General features: G+C 40.1%; 1 protein-coding gene across 1 annotated transcript in view; it reads right to left on the bottom strand.

Moving 5' to 3' along the window:
- Positions 1-17332, bottom strand: part of prkcaa (protein kinase C, alpha, a) — a 188303-nt gene extending 170971 nt beyond the window's left edge. Inside the window, exons 1-2 of the mRNA XM_074630632.1 lie at positions 16978-17332; positions 13341-13372 (exon numbers count right to left, since the gene is read on the bottom strand). Of these exons, the coding sequence (XP_074486733.1) occupies positions 13341-13372; positions 16978-17144 (199 nt within the window). The 5' untranslated portion in view covers positions 17145-17332. The remainder of the gene's footprint in view (positions 1-13340; positions 13373-16977) is intronic.
- Between the last annotated feature and the right edge of the window lie 1684 nt (positions 17333-19016).

The raw sequence follows: 19016 nt of genomic DNA, 5'->3' as shown, positions 1-19016 counted from the left end.
TTCCCTTGAATTTTTATTGAACATACACAGTGTAAGCACGACAATCAAAACGTTTGTACTTGAAGGTAAGAGCTGGTGACATGGTGGTAAGCTTTCTCTAATATGCAACATTAATATTAATGCTCTCATAATTGCACAGCATACCAATCAAAAAGACATTCTTATTTCTTAAAAAACTATTTCATTAATGTTTGTTGCCAACTCTGTAAAGGAGAAGAGGTCAAAATTGCACTAGTTACCATTAAACTTTATTATTTAAAAAAAAATTATATACACAAGTGTACACAATTATATTAAAGCGAGGGAAGTTTATTTTTTGGTGGGGGGGAGCATGTTGTAATTCAAGTGTTCTCAAAGAAAACTAGACTACTGCACCTCCCCATGGCTCTGTATTCAGGCTTTAAAAAATCTAGCCTGTGATGGGAGACTTTGCAAGTCATTTCAGAAAGAGGACGTTCCTATTGGATGTTCTAGAAATGCAGATGCGCGTGCATGTCCCTTCAGATGGTGAAAGCCTGATTCAACGGCGTAACATCCTGCAGGAAAAGTTGCTATTCCAGCACTGGTAACAACTGCCTACACTGCAAAGCAACCCAAAAAAGGAAAACGGACTTATCAATTAGAGTCGAACAATATCTACGAAGCGTTTCAGAGATGGAGAGAAATTGTTGCTAATAGTTTAGCCTTCTGTTAACCGTAGCCAAAGGCTAAACGGCTTTGGCTTATTCAAGTTCATGTAGCTAGCTAGAGTCTTGAATCACAGTATGTCATCTCAAAGGGCTTTACAGACCAACAAGTTTGCAAAGAAAACAGGACCGTAATTCTCATAGAATTGCCGCTATATAACGTGTTCGGGATCACACTGATGATCGGGATGATCATGACTAGTACTCGTATAGGTTACTGTATGAAGTGCGTGCGTAGCCGTTGGGGTTTTTTGCATTTTCCAGAAAACAGCCTATCCCAGCTTTAAGTCAGTGCTTTACAACTGATGTCACTTCCTTACGAAACTATGTAAAACATGAAGTCTGCATTGAGGTTCAGCTTTTCCCCTACAGAATCCACCACTTGCCCCAACAACAGGTGAAATCACATATCCAGAGACATAATAATAGGAATAAATTGAGAGCCCAAAACAATCTGGACTGCATTTTGTGTTAAACATTATAGACAAGACAAATTAACATGGAAAACAAATCCAGTATTTGAGCCAAATCCAGGAGCAGACAAAGCCACGTGATGCTTCGCTGTAGTTTTGTCTTCCAGCTGACAGAGAGAGACTGAAAAATCTGACCATTCAAACTCCATGTGACATCAGCCTGACAGCAGGGACACGGACGTCATCCCACCTGGGACTGCTCAGTCAGTTCCCTTCCTGCGCTCAAATCCTCTTATCAAACTGTGAAACAGATTTGGGCTACATCATGACAGCATGCAATCAGGAACTGAATAGGGCTCTATTATCTCATGACACGCAGGTGTCAAGAGGATGTATTTCCCTCCATGCAGAAGCCGTCCTGTGCCAAGAGACAAGGAGATTTGCATCAACATGTCGTCCAGGCCTCCATGAGTGCCCAGAAGGTAACCTGATACAGGCTCGGAAGCAACGGAGTCATTTTGTAAGCACTGGGATTTACATATTCCAACACAGTCCCTCTAGGGCTGACAAATAACGCAAACAGCAGCATTTTTTTCTGTGCAAAAATGACAAACACATTAGAGCTATGAGGTGCATTTTGAACACAACAGGGCATTTCCCGGGCAATTCAGGTGATAAATAATGCAGAACGCCATGATGGATTAGTCTAATCTTAATGCAGCTGGTCCAAATTGATTGTCGAGAAACAGGAAGAGAGACGAGAGGCTTTCATTGAAATTCAAGACGGCCATACAGTTTGCTTTGGCAATGCCGTTTCTGGTCAGAAGCAAGCTGCTAGCCAGCACCTCCACGTCACATTTTAGCTTTTTTAAGACATCTGGAATCATATTTTGACTCTCATACACTTTTGCGCAACATGCCTTACGTCAGTTCCCATTGAAAACCGGTTCCTAGTTGTCCAATTCCTTGGCATCTCATGCCTCCGTGACTATCGACTCCTCTTATTGGTGCTTTCCGACCTTTACGCATGCACAATTACACAACGGCATACGCACGCTCTATCATGTTTCAGTTTGTTTGGGACCGGAGCCACGGCAAAGAGAAAAAAAAAGCGCTCTAAAGCATGGTGCCAATACTAAACCTGAGGGACGCACCCTATTTTTATCCTGATAAAGCTATTGTACACTGGGAACAACAAATCCCTGTTGCAGTTAGTGACATTACCTGTTAGAAGCCGGTGGGCAGCACAGTCCTGCTTGGCTAAATAACGGAGCTACTAACATTAACGGAGGTTCCATTGAGTTACATTATGAGGTGTTCAAACTCTAAAAATGACTATGGGGTGAAGGTAAATTACAACGTTATCATGATGTGTTCAAATGTAATCTCGTAAAATTAAGTTTTTGGGGAGAAACTTGAATAAATCCAGTTGTTTGTAGGAGATGTTTTCACAGCAATATAAAATAGATAATAGAAAGGTAATTATGACCCGTTTAACTAACACAAGCTCTAAGCAGATTGCCAAGATTTGTTTAAATCAAAGCAAATATTTAAATAATCATAATCATTTGAAATGTATTTTTATGCAAATAACCACTATAGATGACAATTGCAAAGTACAGTACAATACTGTGTACAGTACCTTCCCTCCCCCCAAAAATTAAGGCTCCCCCGGAAGATACGGTGTAATTCAAACACTGGAATTTACCATTTATATAATGTTTTTTTATTTAAAATATATTAAACATTGAGTGACACTAGATCTAAAATGTTATTCCTTCATTTAACGCATAGATTTCAAAAGTGGCATTGAAAAAGGTTAATTTCAGGCCCTGATAACTACACTAAAGATATGAAGGTAACAGCTAAAAATGGTTAAAAACCAGAAGATCCTTCAAACAAGTTGACATGTTTGTTTGGTCTTAGACAATACTAGATGTTATAGCGTGTCTTTGTTTGGAAGGATGGTGTTGCAGCCCACCAGTAGTGCACTAGTAGAATGAGGGCACGTTGAAGCTGTTCTGAAGGCTTGAAGTGGTCTAACACCTTTCCAAGAAACATATAAGACACCTTATGTTGGTTTTTAATCATATCACCATTACTAAAAACAATTTTTTTTCTTGTACTCGGAGCACTTCTTTAGACCACCTCAGCTTTATATATATTTTTATATATTTTTATATATTTATTGCGATTTTTGTTAACTATTCTAACACTAGACCACGGGGAAAAGTTGAATCATACATTTCAAGGGACTTTTACTTTGGAAAATATCTCAATTGATACAGTAAACATTTTGATTTTCAGCATGTATGTAGCCAGGAATTTTTTTTTTTTTTCCAGTAACCCAAAAATCAAAGAATAAAGACATTTCCCTAACAAATTAGTGGTATTTTCTTTTTAATTTATAAGGGACATTTAGCTTTAGCCATGATGTCTAGCTCTGTTTTTCCTGCAATTTGTGTGAAACCCAAAGTGTTTCCATACTTTACTGCATGTGTAGTGTTTACCACTTTGGATTTAACATGTGAGGGTGCAGGTCGTATCCACGCAGACCCTTAGCTGTTTTCTTCTTTTTCGTTTTGGCCGACTGTGATGTGTTTTGGAACGGATATGACGTCATGTTACTCAGACTAAACCAATAAAAGCGGTAACTTCCTTCTACCTCCGCAACGACTCAAATGAAGCAAATATATTGATTCTGGCATTAAAAAATCAATAAAAAAAAAACGCGATACATAGGTGAATTGGATTTTTTCCCACCTCTACTAGTTAACAAGGTCATTGAGAGCTCAGAGCTTATTGATATCACTACCAGTGAGTAACTCACTGTCTTGTTAATGTTAGTTTTACAGTAATGTTGACTGAACGTAATAAGAAGTAATAGCTAGGAGTTGGTTTGACTACTTTCTATGGTGAACATGAATCAGTGGTGTTGGTCCTTTTACAGCTCAGCTAGGGAGGCTTCAGGACTAAGAGGTTTTACTGCTGGGGATTCGCTGGAGCAGCGTTAGTTATTACGGTCGCTGTCAGACAGACCATATCTCTTCAGGCACCAGGGAGCGGCGTACAGGTCATGGTCCTGATCACCGTCTATGATTTAGAGGTGTCCAACACGGTGGCAATGGCTAGTTTTCTACAGGGTACATGTCTCTCAGTGTGCATGACAGACTTGTTCAACTGTAATAAGGAAAAGAACCACACCAATATTGGTACAGTGATATTGTTGGTTGATATTGGTGTTTAACAGCCTTATCAGGATACACATTTACTATTTATACGTGGCTACGGTCCAAACACAAATCTATAGCTGGTGACTCTGAATGCCGAACTTCTTAATAGAAAACTTTTTTTTACATCGTAGAGTGCTGTTGATTGCTGCATCAAATCACATTGATCTTTTTGATTGATTAAACTAAAGGCACCAAACAAAGATATGCTACTCTTTGGTCTGTGGTGACAGAACTGCTAAAGTCTGGTTTTGCCAGAAGTTACTTCAGCTTGTAGTGACGTCACCTCAATACTTAATCTGATATGATTAAAGTCTTTGACATGATGTGAAAGTAGAGATTAATAAGAGAAATTACTATAATGCCAAAGGTTAATTAGATGTGTTTGTTCACAGGCAGTGCATTGTCTTGCACTTGTTTCTGCACCATTGTTTCTGTATCAGTTAACTGCACCGTCTTCCCAATTTTTCTTTCTTTTGAACTTACTGAACTAGATCAGTGACTGTGCCTCTGTTTTCAATACAAGACAAAAAAAATTATGGGTGCAAATTTCTGTAACAGGAAGAAATAATAAACGTCTTCCAAATATTTAAAATTGTAGAAATACGAAAAATTGTATTTGCAATGGATTAACGTTAAGCTAATAAAGCAAAAGTTTCTTTTATAATACTATACTACAGTTTTAAACACATAGGAACTTATATAGATAGCCACCTTATTTTTATAGATAACACTGAATATGTTTTTAAAAAAGCTATGCAGAGGTTACACCTACTGAAGAAGCTTAATGACTTCGAAGTGAGCCAGAATATTCTTGAAATGCTGTACAAGAACCTGGTGGAAAGCATCTTGTCCTTTAACATGGTCGCTTGGTACGGACACTTGAATGTCGAATGTAAAGGGAAACTGATAAAGAGTGGTTAACACATCCAGTAAAATTATAGGGGAACCACAGATGCAACTAAGCAGAAAGCTAATGATATAACAAGTGACCCGTTGAACCCACAATTTGAACTACTTCCCACTTCAGACTGCCACGAGCCACCAAAAATGTCTATAAGAAATCCTTGGTCCTAAACGCAGTAAAATGATTAAATAATGAAATACATAGTTAATCCCCTTCACACCCATCCAGAAATGCAAGCTCCTCCAGTGTTTTGTTGTTTCTTACTATTGTCTTATTTGTAACTCATGTTGATTGCATTTCTAATTAACTTAACTATCTAACTTATTATGTGACTGATTGGTGTATTTTTGATTGTTTTGAGGAAGAAAATAAAGACGCTGAATACAAAAAGTGAAAAGGCGTCCACAATGAGGCTCGACCATACATCCCTTGTCAAGTCACTAAGTTGCTAACATCTGCAGAACTTGACTTTGACTGACGTGCGTTTCCCCACAAAGCCCTTATGTAATCACACAGTGGCCATCTAAAGACAGGGCAAGTGTCCTCCTATAAACAGAACTTGCTCTATGCATAGCAGTGTGTCTCTTCAGGGGACCGGGGAGCAACTCTAAATATACTCGACGTTGAACTCTGCCCCCTTCCCTCTCTGTCTCATAAACACATGCACACACACACACACACATATGCACACACATATGCCATGATGCCTCTTCTCTGCTCTGCTCCGTTCAAAAGGCCTCAAACTCTTGTATCTTGATGTCCATCTTAACCCTAAAAGCATGCCCATGCAATGTTAACTATATGAGAAGAAGAAAACACCACAAACCAAATCCCTTAATGCTAATTTCCTTTGCTTTACCAGCGTGAGATGAAGGGATCGGATATGTGGGAATGTTCAAAGAGAGAGAAAGAAAGTGGCCGTACAGGATCAAACCCCATGGGTAGCCGCCCAGGGCAGAGGGCACCGTAGAGGGCAGCTTTCTGGCTGTGAGCCCAAGAACTGACAAGAGGCCAACAAGAAAGTAAAAAGACAGCGATAAAAGGAGAAGAAATACAGAGAGAGCTGGCGGTATACTTGCTGCATGAGCAAAATTCAGCTTGTTAGCATCAAAGCTGTTAGATATTAATCTGTTTCTTTGTTCTAAGTATACCGCCGCTTTACAGCAGAGAGAAAGGCACGGCCACTGAGGTGGCAGAGATGAAGCAACAGATGGAGCAGTGTGGCCTCAGCTCTGACTGAAGCTGAGGGGGTTTATGAGAATCCCAGGGCCACCGTCAACAGGGCTTTCATGTGTCCGTCACGGACCATTTCCTCTCCGAATCATTTCTTGGAGGGCCAAATGATAGTTGGGTTTATGGCTCAAACTATGACACAAATGTAAAACGATGCCCATGCTCTGCCCTATTTGTTCGAGGTTTGCATCACCCCGTATTTGTGTGGGCAAATAAATAAATAAACACAGAAATTGCTAACAGAAAACTGCTAATTTTGACATTGATATTCATTTTTAGCATGCACAGAATCTGAAGGGGCACTTTGTGAAAGATAACAGTCCTGCAGGATTAGTACTTCAAAGTTTCAACTATGAGAGTTTTTGCTAGTTTTCTGCTCACTGCTTTTACACCACTAAATTAATATAATTGCGCTCCATTTGATAGAAGAAACTAAGGACACAACTCCTGAAAAATAAGCTGTGGTACTTCCATATATATTTATATAACTTTAGTGTACCAGTAATATATATTTTGTTGGGTAATGAAAGTAGCTACTATACTGCAGAGATACGCTATTTTCCATTGATTTCACTGTAAAAGCGTTACTCACTGAGGTACACATCAGCGTGGTTTATTTCAGGCAACCTCAGGTTGAAATTGTAATAAACTCTGGTGAGTTTATTACAGGCGCTGTAACCCCCTGGAGAAATAATAGCATGGACCGATGTATCACTGTGTGCAGGACGCACAAATCTGCCACACTGTACCTGTGGCGCCGTTAGACGCTGGCTGCTGGTTAGGTCTGTTATGTCTATATTTTCATTCATCACGTTGGACAATTTGCAGTCGTTGGTCAACGTTTTCAAATGTGCAAAAGACTGAATAATGAATCCAGGCCAATTGGTTAGATAAGTTATGTGTTTCTGGCCACCGCTGACACTGCAATGGTGCATTATAACCAGTCTTCTAACGTAGGAAGTAGAGGACAAATGAAGCAGAAAAAATGTGCTGTTTGAGCAGATTGACATGGAAAGACAAAACAAGAAGAAGAAGAAGAAGAAGAAGCAATAGTAGAATGTGTGTGCAAGCCGGCACAGACAGACAGACAGGGACCATGCACACTCCCGACTTTACCTTTCCATGGTCTGTCAACAAGGGGCCTTATTGGGATGACACGGTGGCGGTGGCGGATGTGCACAAGGATATTCTGAGTACTGTCCAAACACTGAACAGCACAAGGTAAACAAAGACAGGGTGCGCTGACGGGATTTGGCGGATGACATTTGTGGTCATTATCATTTGTCTGACACTGTGAAAGTGTGTCAAACAAGACCATTACAGGAACAGAGAGGCAGGGCTGGTTTATGTTGGTTGGTTAGAGTCATTAGAATGTATGTCAGGTTTTTATATTGTGGTTATTAGTGGTATATATATAAGTGTTTTTTTATATCACGAACCATAACCCTAACCCATGTGAATAAAAATGGGTTCTATGGGTACCCACGAGTCTCCCATTTACAGACATGGACAAAAACCAAGCAGTTCTTTGCATGAAGTATAAATGTGATAGTTCGGCCTTCTCTAAAATGGTATATTTCTGGTGTGTTCTTTATACTATGACAGTTTTCCTAAAATTAAATTTAAAAAATCGCAATATATCGCCTTGCTCACAGTATCGCAATATATCTCAATATACTGAATCGTTACCCCTGTATCATGATATGTATCGTATCCCCAGATTCTTGCCAATACACAGTCCTAATAAGTAACATGTTAATGCTAAAGAATAGGCCCTACTTATTACAGAAACAGTCAAATAACAATCAGTCCAAATGCATTTAGCTAGCAGGGTGAAACAGGGGTCAAAATATCCATCACCCTTGATCCGCCCCTCGCTCGTTCGGCTGCACATCAAGTAGTCTCCTCTCTTGGGAGGCAACGGCAATATTCATTAGCTTTTTGTCTCGTGCATCAGGGAACATTGGAAAGCCTCGGGGCCAAATTCAGTTGTCTATAGCCTGCCAATAAATGTCCAATCCAACCTCAGAGGTCCTCCTCAAGAAACCATTGAGCGAGCACAAATCCATGGAACGCATCGACACTCCAGAAATTATCTGTGTAACTTTGAGTTATCGGTTTATGGAGCAGAAAATAAGACTTCTACAAGGGAATACCCGTTCTCCTGGACTAACGACGCCTCGTGGTTCTCCTTGAATTCTTCTCACATCTAGGTACCTTTCTTGTCTTTGTTGAAATATGTCCTCTAAGAGGAATTTACCCCAGACACTTTTAAATTATAGTCGGTTAAAAGCAGCAGTTTATGAGACTATTTTTAAATTGATTTTTTGTAGTCGAGAAGCCAGAAATAGCATCAATTTGTGAGCCAAAGTTTTGGGGTCTGGGTCAAGAATCCCTGCGTCATATAAGTAAAAAAAAGACGAGAGTTAGACGGACTAAAAAGCTTGTTATTAATAAAATCTGAAATAGGATCAATACTGTGGGGTGGCAGGGCACAATGGTCTCCTGATACCATCTACATCCTGTTAGAAAAGTCACTTTGTGGCAGAAATCCTGGATTAGCTCGACAATCTGGAGCAAGGAATGAATATTACACTAACACTCCTTTCGATGAGTGTCTACACAGTGCCTCTGAAGAAGCCACTTGACCCCCCAAACACTGAAGGAGGGCCAACAGAAGACCGTGGCTCGCTATGAATATGTTAAACTGATTGAACGTTAGGTCTCAGAACAGGATTACACTGTCAGCTTAACCCTCGGTAAATCAGAACCTCGAGAGATAAAAAAACAAATGAGGAACTCGTAACCCTGAACCCAGGCTCACAGGTTTCAATCTGCTGAGTGACACGGGTACAAATTGCCCGGCTGTATTACAATGTCGGCTAAACTAGTCTGAGATACCGGGCCGCTGCTCCACGGCTGCAGGCCAGAGCCTTGAAACGAGACTCCACAGGAAAAGTAGCCAGGTGAAGACAGACAGACGCAGATAGCATCTAGAAAGCTGCTTATGGAGAGGCTTGTTTGTTTTCACAACATTAACTTGACTCAAAATTAACTTTGCTCTAACATTTCATTACACGTGTCATGCTCTCAACTGCACCCACATAAGTTCATGTTCAACATGATGAACTCTGGTGATTTAAATGTGTTGCACAATGGACAATGCTCACATCTTCCAGTATATCCTCACATCATACAGTACAATACAGTACAGTTTAGCAGGGCTGCGACTAACAATTACTTTCTGGATTCATTCGTTCGCTATTTGGTCAATAAAATGACAGAAAAGACTCAAAACTGCAAAAGTTGACATATTCAAACTGCTATTTTTTGTCCAAACAATAGTCCACAGCCCAAAGATATTATATTGACTGTTATATAAGTGTAAGAAACACAGCAAATATCACATCTGAGAAGCATGACTTCAATGACTTATTAATAACAAAAGGGTTATTATCAATGAAAATTAAAATCTAACATCCAATCTGGCAAAACTGTTATGTACTTTATGTGCTTTTATACATCTAAACTAGGACTGTCAACGTTAATGCGATAACGTGTTAACGCAAAATCGTTTTAACACCGCTCATTTTTTAACGCATTAACACAATCGACCTTTCGAAGGTTGTAGCGGGCTCAAGCTGGCTTTAAAGCTACAGTGAAGATACTGGTATCATATGAAACTAGAAAAACCTGCTAAATGCAGTACCTGTGAGGGTTTCTGGACAATATCTGGCATTGTTTTGTGTTGTTAATTGATTTCCAATAATAAATATGTACATACAATTGCATAAAGCAGCATATTTTCCCACTCCCATGTTTTGAAGAGTATTAAATACTTGATAAATCTCCCTTTAGGTACATTTTGAACAGATAAAAAATGTGCGATAAATTTGCTTTTTGTCGCGATTAAATACTTGAATTGATTGACAACCCTAATTTTTACTTATCTAATTCCAAAATGTTCTCAAAAATAACCACCCAAGCATAAACACAGCACATAAACACAAACTACACACATGATGTGACACCATGCAGCCCGCCCTATTCTTAGAAAAGAGACATTTGCAGGGCTGCAAATTAAATGTCACTCTAGTTACAGAAATGCCACTCGCTCCAGTTTATTACTTTTTCGTTTTTCAAGTAGTGACTGAGAGGCCCTGCTGGAGGACTCAACCCTCATTTTCTCGAAGCTTAAGTTTAATAATTGATGGCTAAACAGATATTATAAAGCGGGGACCTTTCTCTCTTTGAATAGCTGCAGTCTAACCAATGACCTTCATCTCGATAAGGCACGCATTATTTATTCAACAGGTGCAGGCGTGGATTTATGGAGGAAGAAGAAGAATGAGTGGTCAGTTTGAGAGGTGCAGTCAATCCTCTCCAGACCTCTCTTTACACCGCACCGCCGTCTCTCTGACGTCCTTCTAACCATTTGATTTATCATCATCTCCCGTAAGAGAAAGCTGTGACGGCAGCAATCAGGTAGGATGAAAATGACGACTTGCTGTGAAAGCAGAGGAGGGGGTTGGCGGACACGCTGACGATAATGTCAGGTTATGCAAAAACATGTTAGGCTGTCAACACTCAGACACCTTGGACTGACTCATTACTGAGGAGCAAATACTAGAGAGCAGACTGCATCTCACCTCAGATCACATAGATAGTGGGTGTTGGGTTGTTAGTAGTCGATATGCATGTTCCTATATGTGAACATTTCCCAGACGCAGGGCCTCACAGACACGCAGTATGAACCATCTAAATGCATTAGTATGATGATTCAGTGAAGACCTCTGTATGCCTCACTCTCTCCGACACTCTCAAGAGAAGAGCTTCTGAATCATTGAGATCAAACGCCTGGCGTGGCAAAGTGTTTATCTTTAAGTCTTCAACAGAGAGAGACTGTCTTCTGTTCCGCTGAACAACTCGGTAAGAAGAGATCCGTCGAGAACGTTTCCAATCAAGCTATTCACTGGATGTTTTTACTTTTTACTGGTGTTAAATATAAGACGCTGTTAATACGCTTGCCACAGATGATAGCCGAAAATAACTAGTACTACAACGACTTTCGGAAAAATTGAAAAAGTGCAACAAACACCTGTGATCAAATATTAAAGTATGTGGGAGTATTTTAATCCAGAGTGTCTAGAATGTAAATGAGAGACTTTTTTTGTCTGTACACATAACTAGAAAAGCATGCGGTGCACTTTTAAAACACAATGGTTTATATATGTTGTATTTTCTTAAAGGTGCTAAATGCAAGATTGGGAGCAGATCTATTGCGTCCGCACAGCTCTCAACAACATTGCTGACAGAGCTAATAGTTTACCTGAGGGGGAACCGGAAGGTGGATGCTACGCTGTCGGGGACGGCGTTATCAGCTTTAACCGCCATATGAGCGAAGTGCAGAGCGGTGGCCGTGAACTAGCCAGTGGGGCACGCTCACATGCACGAACATGCACTAAATGTAGAGCTGCACGATTATGGACAAAATGATAATCAGGATTATTTTTGATCAATATTGAGATCACGATTATTTATACCGGTTACTCATTGATTTTAGGGACAAAAGTATTCACTCCGTATTGCTGAGTGCAGACAGAGCGGTGGCGGTGATCTAGCTGTCTGTTAGTTTAGGAAGCACTTGATTTGATATGCAGCAGAGTTTTCTATGAGCGGAGAATTTTAAACGTCAATATCGCAGTCGACCATGTTCATTTACTTGTGGGAAGCCAAAATCATGATCACGATGAATATTCGATTAATTGTGCAGCCTTAACTAAAAGGCACACACGGCCGGCCCGGCGATGTCAACAAAGCACGGAGAAGCTCGGATTACAACACACACAGTGGGAGAGTGACTTCATTCTCTGCTCAGGTAGACATAACCCTTCCATATCTTTACATAGATAATAGTTGTTTGCTGCTATATTAATGCTCTGGATATCATATAGAGAACCTTCAACAGTATTTTAAGATCAGTGACGGCAATACCGACGACTGACTTTTGAATATTTTTTTAGCGCTATAACAACATGAAAGAATCTATATCTAAGTGAAGCATCAGTTTAACATCATCCGCACTGTTACCTGGGCACTCGCCATCAGAGTCAGAGACTTTGGCAAGCCCAAACGTTTCCACATTAGATGAGGAATTCTGAGAGTCGATGCATGCTGAAGCTCAAAATGTCGGGTTGATAGGAAATCCACCTTCAGTGATGCTGGCGATTCGGATGCTGACGTGGGGAACTAGACGTGTCCAAATTTGTGTGTTTTTGTACCTTTTCTCTCATTGTCCTCCTCCTTTTTCACTTTTCTCAAAAATAGTCTCACCTGACATTCTTTTGTTTTTAGCTCACACAGTTGATATGACACACACACTCCACTTATTAGGAAGCACTGTGATAATTAACATTTTAATTCAGCAACCAGCTCAAAAGAAACCCCAGAAACCAGTTCCTAGGCTGCCTGCTATACTCTAAAAATAATAATGTTATTCGAGACTCATTTCCTTCAGGCCACGTGATTCAGACACATTATGACCACAACAACACTATCCTGACTGTGGGTAAACAAATAACGGCATGCTTGCAAAATAGCAAACAAATACATGAACGGGACGGAAATAGTGTTGAAAACACACCAACACCATATCTCGTCATATTCGTCTTAAGACGACTATAGCAGAAATAACCAGAGACGTGCTCTCACAGACAAATCAGTTATTCACAAACATCTTTTTCTCTCTTTCACATTTTACACATGGACGTCTCAAAAAGAGCATCAAACACGTCTCACACGCGCACACAGACACATGTTCAGGGTCTCATTATATCTGAAGGAGTCAGATGTCAGTCAGTTTTGTTTTTACCTTGGCACTGGAATCCTTGTTTTCCAAACCCCCTGTGAAAACAGAGAAGGCTGAATTAAATTCTTGTTTACTCTCTCCTTCTCACTCACACACACATATATACCAACACAGTAAACCCATTCATTCACCCATACATACATACATTCATTCATACCAGGGACAGGTTGTTGCATAATGTACATCACTGCTGAAGAGAGCATTGCACAGCTTTCAAATGTTCATATTTTGCTGGAAGCATTTATTGTCACCAGACCAAAAGTATGTGGACATTCTTGTGTTTTTCATGATTTGGTTTCTTAGTTCTAAATAAGTAGTAGGGGTGTAAGAAAATATCGATACACATGAATATTGCAATATTATGTTGTGCGATACTGTATCGATTCTCCAAAACACTATGGATTTTTTATTATCCTCTTAAAGATCCAACAGCCTGCCGTCTGGCCCGGAGGTTGTAGCAAGCTCAGTTTTAAAGCTAGAGTGAAGTTACTGACATATGAAACTAGAAAAACCTATCGTAATATATCGCAATATATTGAATCGTTACCTCTGTATCATGATACGTATCGTCAGATTCATGCCAATACACAGCCCTAATTAATGCAATGATGTTTAAGGGACGGCCCTTCCTTGTTTCAACATGACAACAATGCCCTCGTGAAAACAGCGTGGTCCATAAAGAGATATTTTTCTGCCGTGGAGGAACTTGACTGGCCTGTGCAGAGCCCCTCATCCAACACCTTTGGGATGAATAGAAACGCAGACTGTAAAAGCCGCGCCTTATCACTGATGCTCGTGTGGCTGAATGGGAACAATTCCCTGCGGTCTGGTTCCAACATCTTATAGAAAGCCTTTCCAGAGGAGTGAAGGCTTTAATAGCAGACGGTTAATAACACCCATCATTTAAGAATGAGCTGTTAGACAATCACATATGGGTGTCCACATACTTTTGGTCATATGGAGTATGTTCAACTGCTATCAAATGATTGATTTGATTTTAAAACACATTGTTAGGAAAGAAAAATAGTGACTCAACAACTGAAACTGAAACTAAAAATAGAGATAAACACATGGGCTGTCAACACTTACTTTATAACAACGCTTTAACACTAAATCGTTTTAACGCAACTCTTTTTCAGAGGTAGTAACGGGCTCAGTTTTAAAGCTAGAGTGAAGATACTGGAATCACAGGAAACTAGAAAACTTAAGAAATCCATTGGTACCAAGTAACGCACCAAACTTGCGCTAAATTTAGCGAAACTGGCATGGCCATTTTCAAAGGGGTCCCTTGACCTCTGACCTCAAGATATGTGAATGTAAATGGGTTCTATGGGTACCCACGAGTCTCCCCTTTACAGACATGCCCACTTTATGATAATCACATGCAGTTTGGGGCAAGTCATAGTCAAGTCAGCACACTGACACACTGACAGCTGTTGTTGCCTGTTGGACTTGAGTTTGCCATGTTATGATTTGAGCATATTGTTTTATGCTAAATGCAGTACCTGTGAGGGTTTCTGGACAATATTTGTCATTGTTTTGTGTTGTTAATTGATTTCCAATAATAAATATATGCATAAAGCAAGCATATTTGCCCACTCCCATGTTGATAAGAGTATTAAATATTTGACATATCTCCCTTTAAGGTTTTGAACAGATAAAAAATGTTGACCTCATGACAAATCCCTAACTCAAATCTTGCATAAAGGTTCTCCCTTCTGAAATGTATGAGTCAAAGCAACAAGTTGCTGCTGCTAAGTTTCATGCTGAGCTTGTGTTTTGCTAAGGAATGATGTTAGGTAGGTCAGAGATCACGCTGTAAGACTGTCAAGGTTAGAAGCCAGCAGCAATAGCGTGGCCTGAGATCACACTCCCACCTGGAACGGCAGTCGTGGGTGCTTCTCTACCAAGCTGTCTGCAAGTTTACTCCTCTCACTCTTACGTTATACCACTAAGTTGATATCTCACTGTTTTGTCATACTTTCCAAAATATCACTAATGGAAAAGAAGTGCAGCTTTAAAGAAAGGCTCTGTACCTCTGCAGGTCACTGCCCACTTCCAAGTGTGTTTCAACTGAATACCATGAGCACATGTTGCGCAATTTCTCTGGAGGTGAAGTGCTTTTCCACATGAGCTCCTCTCCGTGCCAGTAAACTGCAGAATTTCACTTTAAATCTAGCCAGTGAGCAGCTATGCAAGAGTTTTTTTTAACAATAAATGCTCAAGTTGTTTCCCCCCACAGTAAAAACCAGCAGAAGGAAGGCTTTAATAGCTTCACTATGTGCCAGGAAGGGGGGAACCTATTAGTCATCCAAAGACTTGTATCCAGATCCAATCTCAACACAGCAGTAATGTGTGAGGGAAGACTAGAAGAGAACTTTAACAGTCATTTAGGATGTTTTCACATATAGTCCTTTTTAAACGAGCCGAACTCAGTCCTCCTAAAGTGGACCAAAAAGTGGACCAACAGAAAGGGAACTCTCAGTTCTGTTTGTGTTCACATTGTTATTTCATTTGAAAGAGGACTCAGTTCTGTTTCTGGTCCACTTCAGCTCTAACGGGGCCTCAGTCATCTTTCTGTTCACACTATAGTTGATGAAGTTTTAATTTAATTCTTTGCATTTTGTTTATTTGTTTTAATGATTTTTTAATGATTTTATTTCACCTACTTTAACAAATGTAATACATTTAAACATTAGTTGCCTGCCACTTATGCAGACATGTGTTAATTTATGTTTATGCAACATTTGAGCTCTGGGATTTAGTCACACACAAATATTAAAAATTAAAATTTACTTTACTTTCCCTGTTTCCCAGTGGGATTTTTTTCCCAATTAGAGAATGAATAAAGCCACCTGCAAGTTTAACTCCCTCTCCTACAAATAGTTATTATTCCAGTGCTCCACTAATAACATAAACAACAGCATAACTCCTCCCATATGGGGATTGCTTGGAAAAAATGGAGTAAAATCTACCAGTGAGAACACTGATGGCTTTAGGACACCCATGATCTGTCACTTTACTGGTCAGAAAGTCTTTCAGAAGAAGTGTAGATGAAGTTAACATGAAGTTAGCAGTATGCAACAGTATGCAACAGGCAGCAGTATAGTTGATGAAGTTAAAGTTTTAATTTAATTTTTTGCATTTTGTTTATTTTTTTAATAATTTTATTTCAGCTACTTTAACAAATGTAATCATTTTAAACATTAGTTGCCTGCCAGTCATGCAAGAAATGTGTTAATTTATGTTTATGCAACATTTGAGCTCTGGGATCTAGTCACACAGAAATTGACTTTCCCTGTTTCCCAGTGGGAATTCCCCCAATTAGAGAATGAATAAAACAAGTTTAACTCCCTCTCCTACAAATAGTTATTATTCCAGTTCTCCACTAATAACATAAACAACAGCATAACTCCTCCCATATGGGGATTGCTTGGAAAAAAATGGAGTAAAATCTACCAGTGAGAACACTGATGGCTTTAGGACACCCATGATCTGTCACTTTACTTTACTTTAAGTCTTTCAGAAGAAGTGCAGATGGCAGAAAGTTGTCATGAAGTTGTGCAACAGCAGTATGCAAAAGTATGCAACAGGCAGCAGCAGCCTGGTGGAGGTGGTGGTGGAGGTGGAGGAGACTTACCAGATGAAGTCGGTGCAGTGGCTGCAGAAAGTCGGCTGCTTGAAGAACCTGGCTATGAATTTGTGGTTCTTCACTTCGTGGACGTTTTTTTGCCTCAAAGCTCCTTTGCGAGCGAACCTGTTCGCCACGTCCGCGGTGGACGACTCGTTAGAACTAACATCAGCCATGTCCTCCTCCTTCCTCTACAAAAACACAGATAAATCAATGCTACTACAGCTTTTAGTGTCGCTGAAGTGTTGTATTCAGTCCGTTTTAGAGGCGCAGCCCTCGGTGGGTGTGTGGAGCCAGCAGAGAGCAGAGAGAGGACCGGAGACTGTGTCTGTAGTCACTATACTCTCTCTCTCTCTCTCTCTGTGTGTGTGTGAGGGCTTTCCCTGCCTGTCTCCGCTGCTGGGCTGCTCCACTGACAGCTCTGACAAGCTGGCTGCAGCTAGACACAGAGGGGACATGCTGCATCCGGTCCGCACCTTCAAAATAAAAGTACAATTTAAAAAAATTATTTCAAGTCAGTTGTAGAAGAGGCTGTTTACTACAAACCCCCTGTCTCACAATACCTGGTACCTAAATGTACTTTATTGATCCCAAATTGGGAAATTATTGTGTTACAGCTGCAGGTTATCCAAGCATTGCACAAGGCCTATAGAAAGGAGGCTGGGTCACGCGTCATCAACGCATCACATCTTTGGGGGTACAACACATGCGCAGTAAAATCTGGCCTGCAATCGCCGAAATTGAGCCAATCGCAACGCACGACCACAGCTTCAGTTACACTGCGCATGTGTCATACGCCATAGCCCAAGACCCATGTCCGCCCGTGACCCAGCCTCCTATAAATATACCTGACTATTACAACTAGCATACAAAAACTAAATTATAAACATAGAATAACCCACTATATACATTAGCAAAGTCTGCAAATTACAATGTTTTGTTCTTTTAAAGGGACTGTTTGTAAGAATCAGAAATTGCTTGTTAACAGCGACACCTGTGGCCGTTAAGTCAACGAAAGTCAGCGTCCTGTTGCTCGGGCTCGCGCTTGTGCTCGCTTTACATAGACATGAACGAGCATCGCTCAAAACAGTGAGGCGACACACGTCAGCTAAAACCACAATATCACTCTATATTTCACCTGCTTGGCAGTAATGTTAGCTGACCAGAGATAGGTCTCTCCATGAATCAATGCTGATCCTAGTGTTGGCTTTTCCTGCCTCAGCTTCCCGACCGCGGCCGGAGGGAACAGGGGAGACACTGGAGTTTTGGTCGGAGACGATAACGTAACTCACTGCGGAGAAACGGGAAACCTCTGTTGGTCTGGAGGAGCTGCAGCATTTATTTCTGCACAAACGTCCACTGTACATTCACTAGATATTCTCAGAGCTAGGTTTTAATGCAGCTCTCTCAATGTAATTACACAGAATAGAAATAACAGAATAAAGGAATACAATAATACAAATAAAAATAAAATATCTATATACAAGTCAAGTATTCAGAAGTTGTCACAATATAAATAGTGCAAAGAAATAAATACCGGATGGATATACATGGACTGGATGATAATGTACAGCATGTACATGTGGAGATGTCTATATACTGTATGTACACTGAGTAGGATTTATATTTACAGTGACAGATATGTACATATTAGAATATGTATTACAATATGTACATACAGTGACAGATGATATGTACCTATTACAAAAAAAATGTGCATTAAAGACTGTAAGAATTATGATCTATGATCTATAATGGCCATATTTGGTTTTAAAGGGTTATTGACAGTGTATAGGTGATGCAATTCAACAGCACCACAAACAACAGATCATGTTGAAACAACACCTCTCTAAAACAGTTCCTCCAAATGAATTATAGCCTATAACCTTTGCGAAGGTAGGGTTTATTGCTGATTCTGTTGGACTGCATTAGCTTTAGCCACCTAATAAACTGGTAACTGAGTGTATAAAATTCACAAAAAGCCCTCGGAGTGTGGTCCTGTATCTGTGCAGCCTTTAATCTCAGTTAAAGGGCCTCATGATGCATTT

Source organism: Sebastes fasciatus, chromosome 3 (assembly GCF_043250625.1).
Source record: "Sebastes fasciatus isolate fSebFas1 chromosome 3, fSebFas1.pri, whole genome shotgun sequence".
Classification (NCBI taxonomy): domain Eukaryota; kingdom Metazoa; phylum Chordata; class Actinopteri; order Perciformes; family Sebastidae; genus Sebastes; species Sebastes fasciatus.
This window is presented reverse-complemented; position numbering and strand designations above follow the sequence as displayed.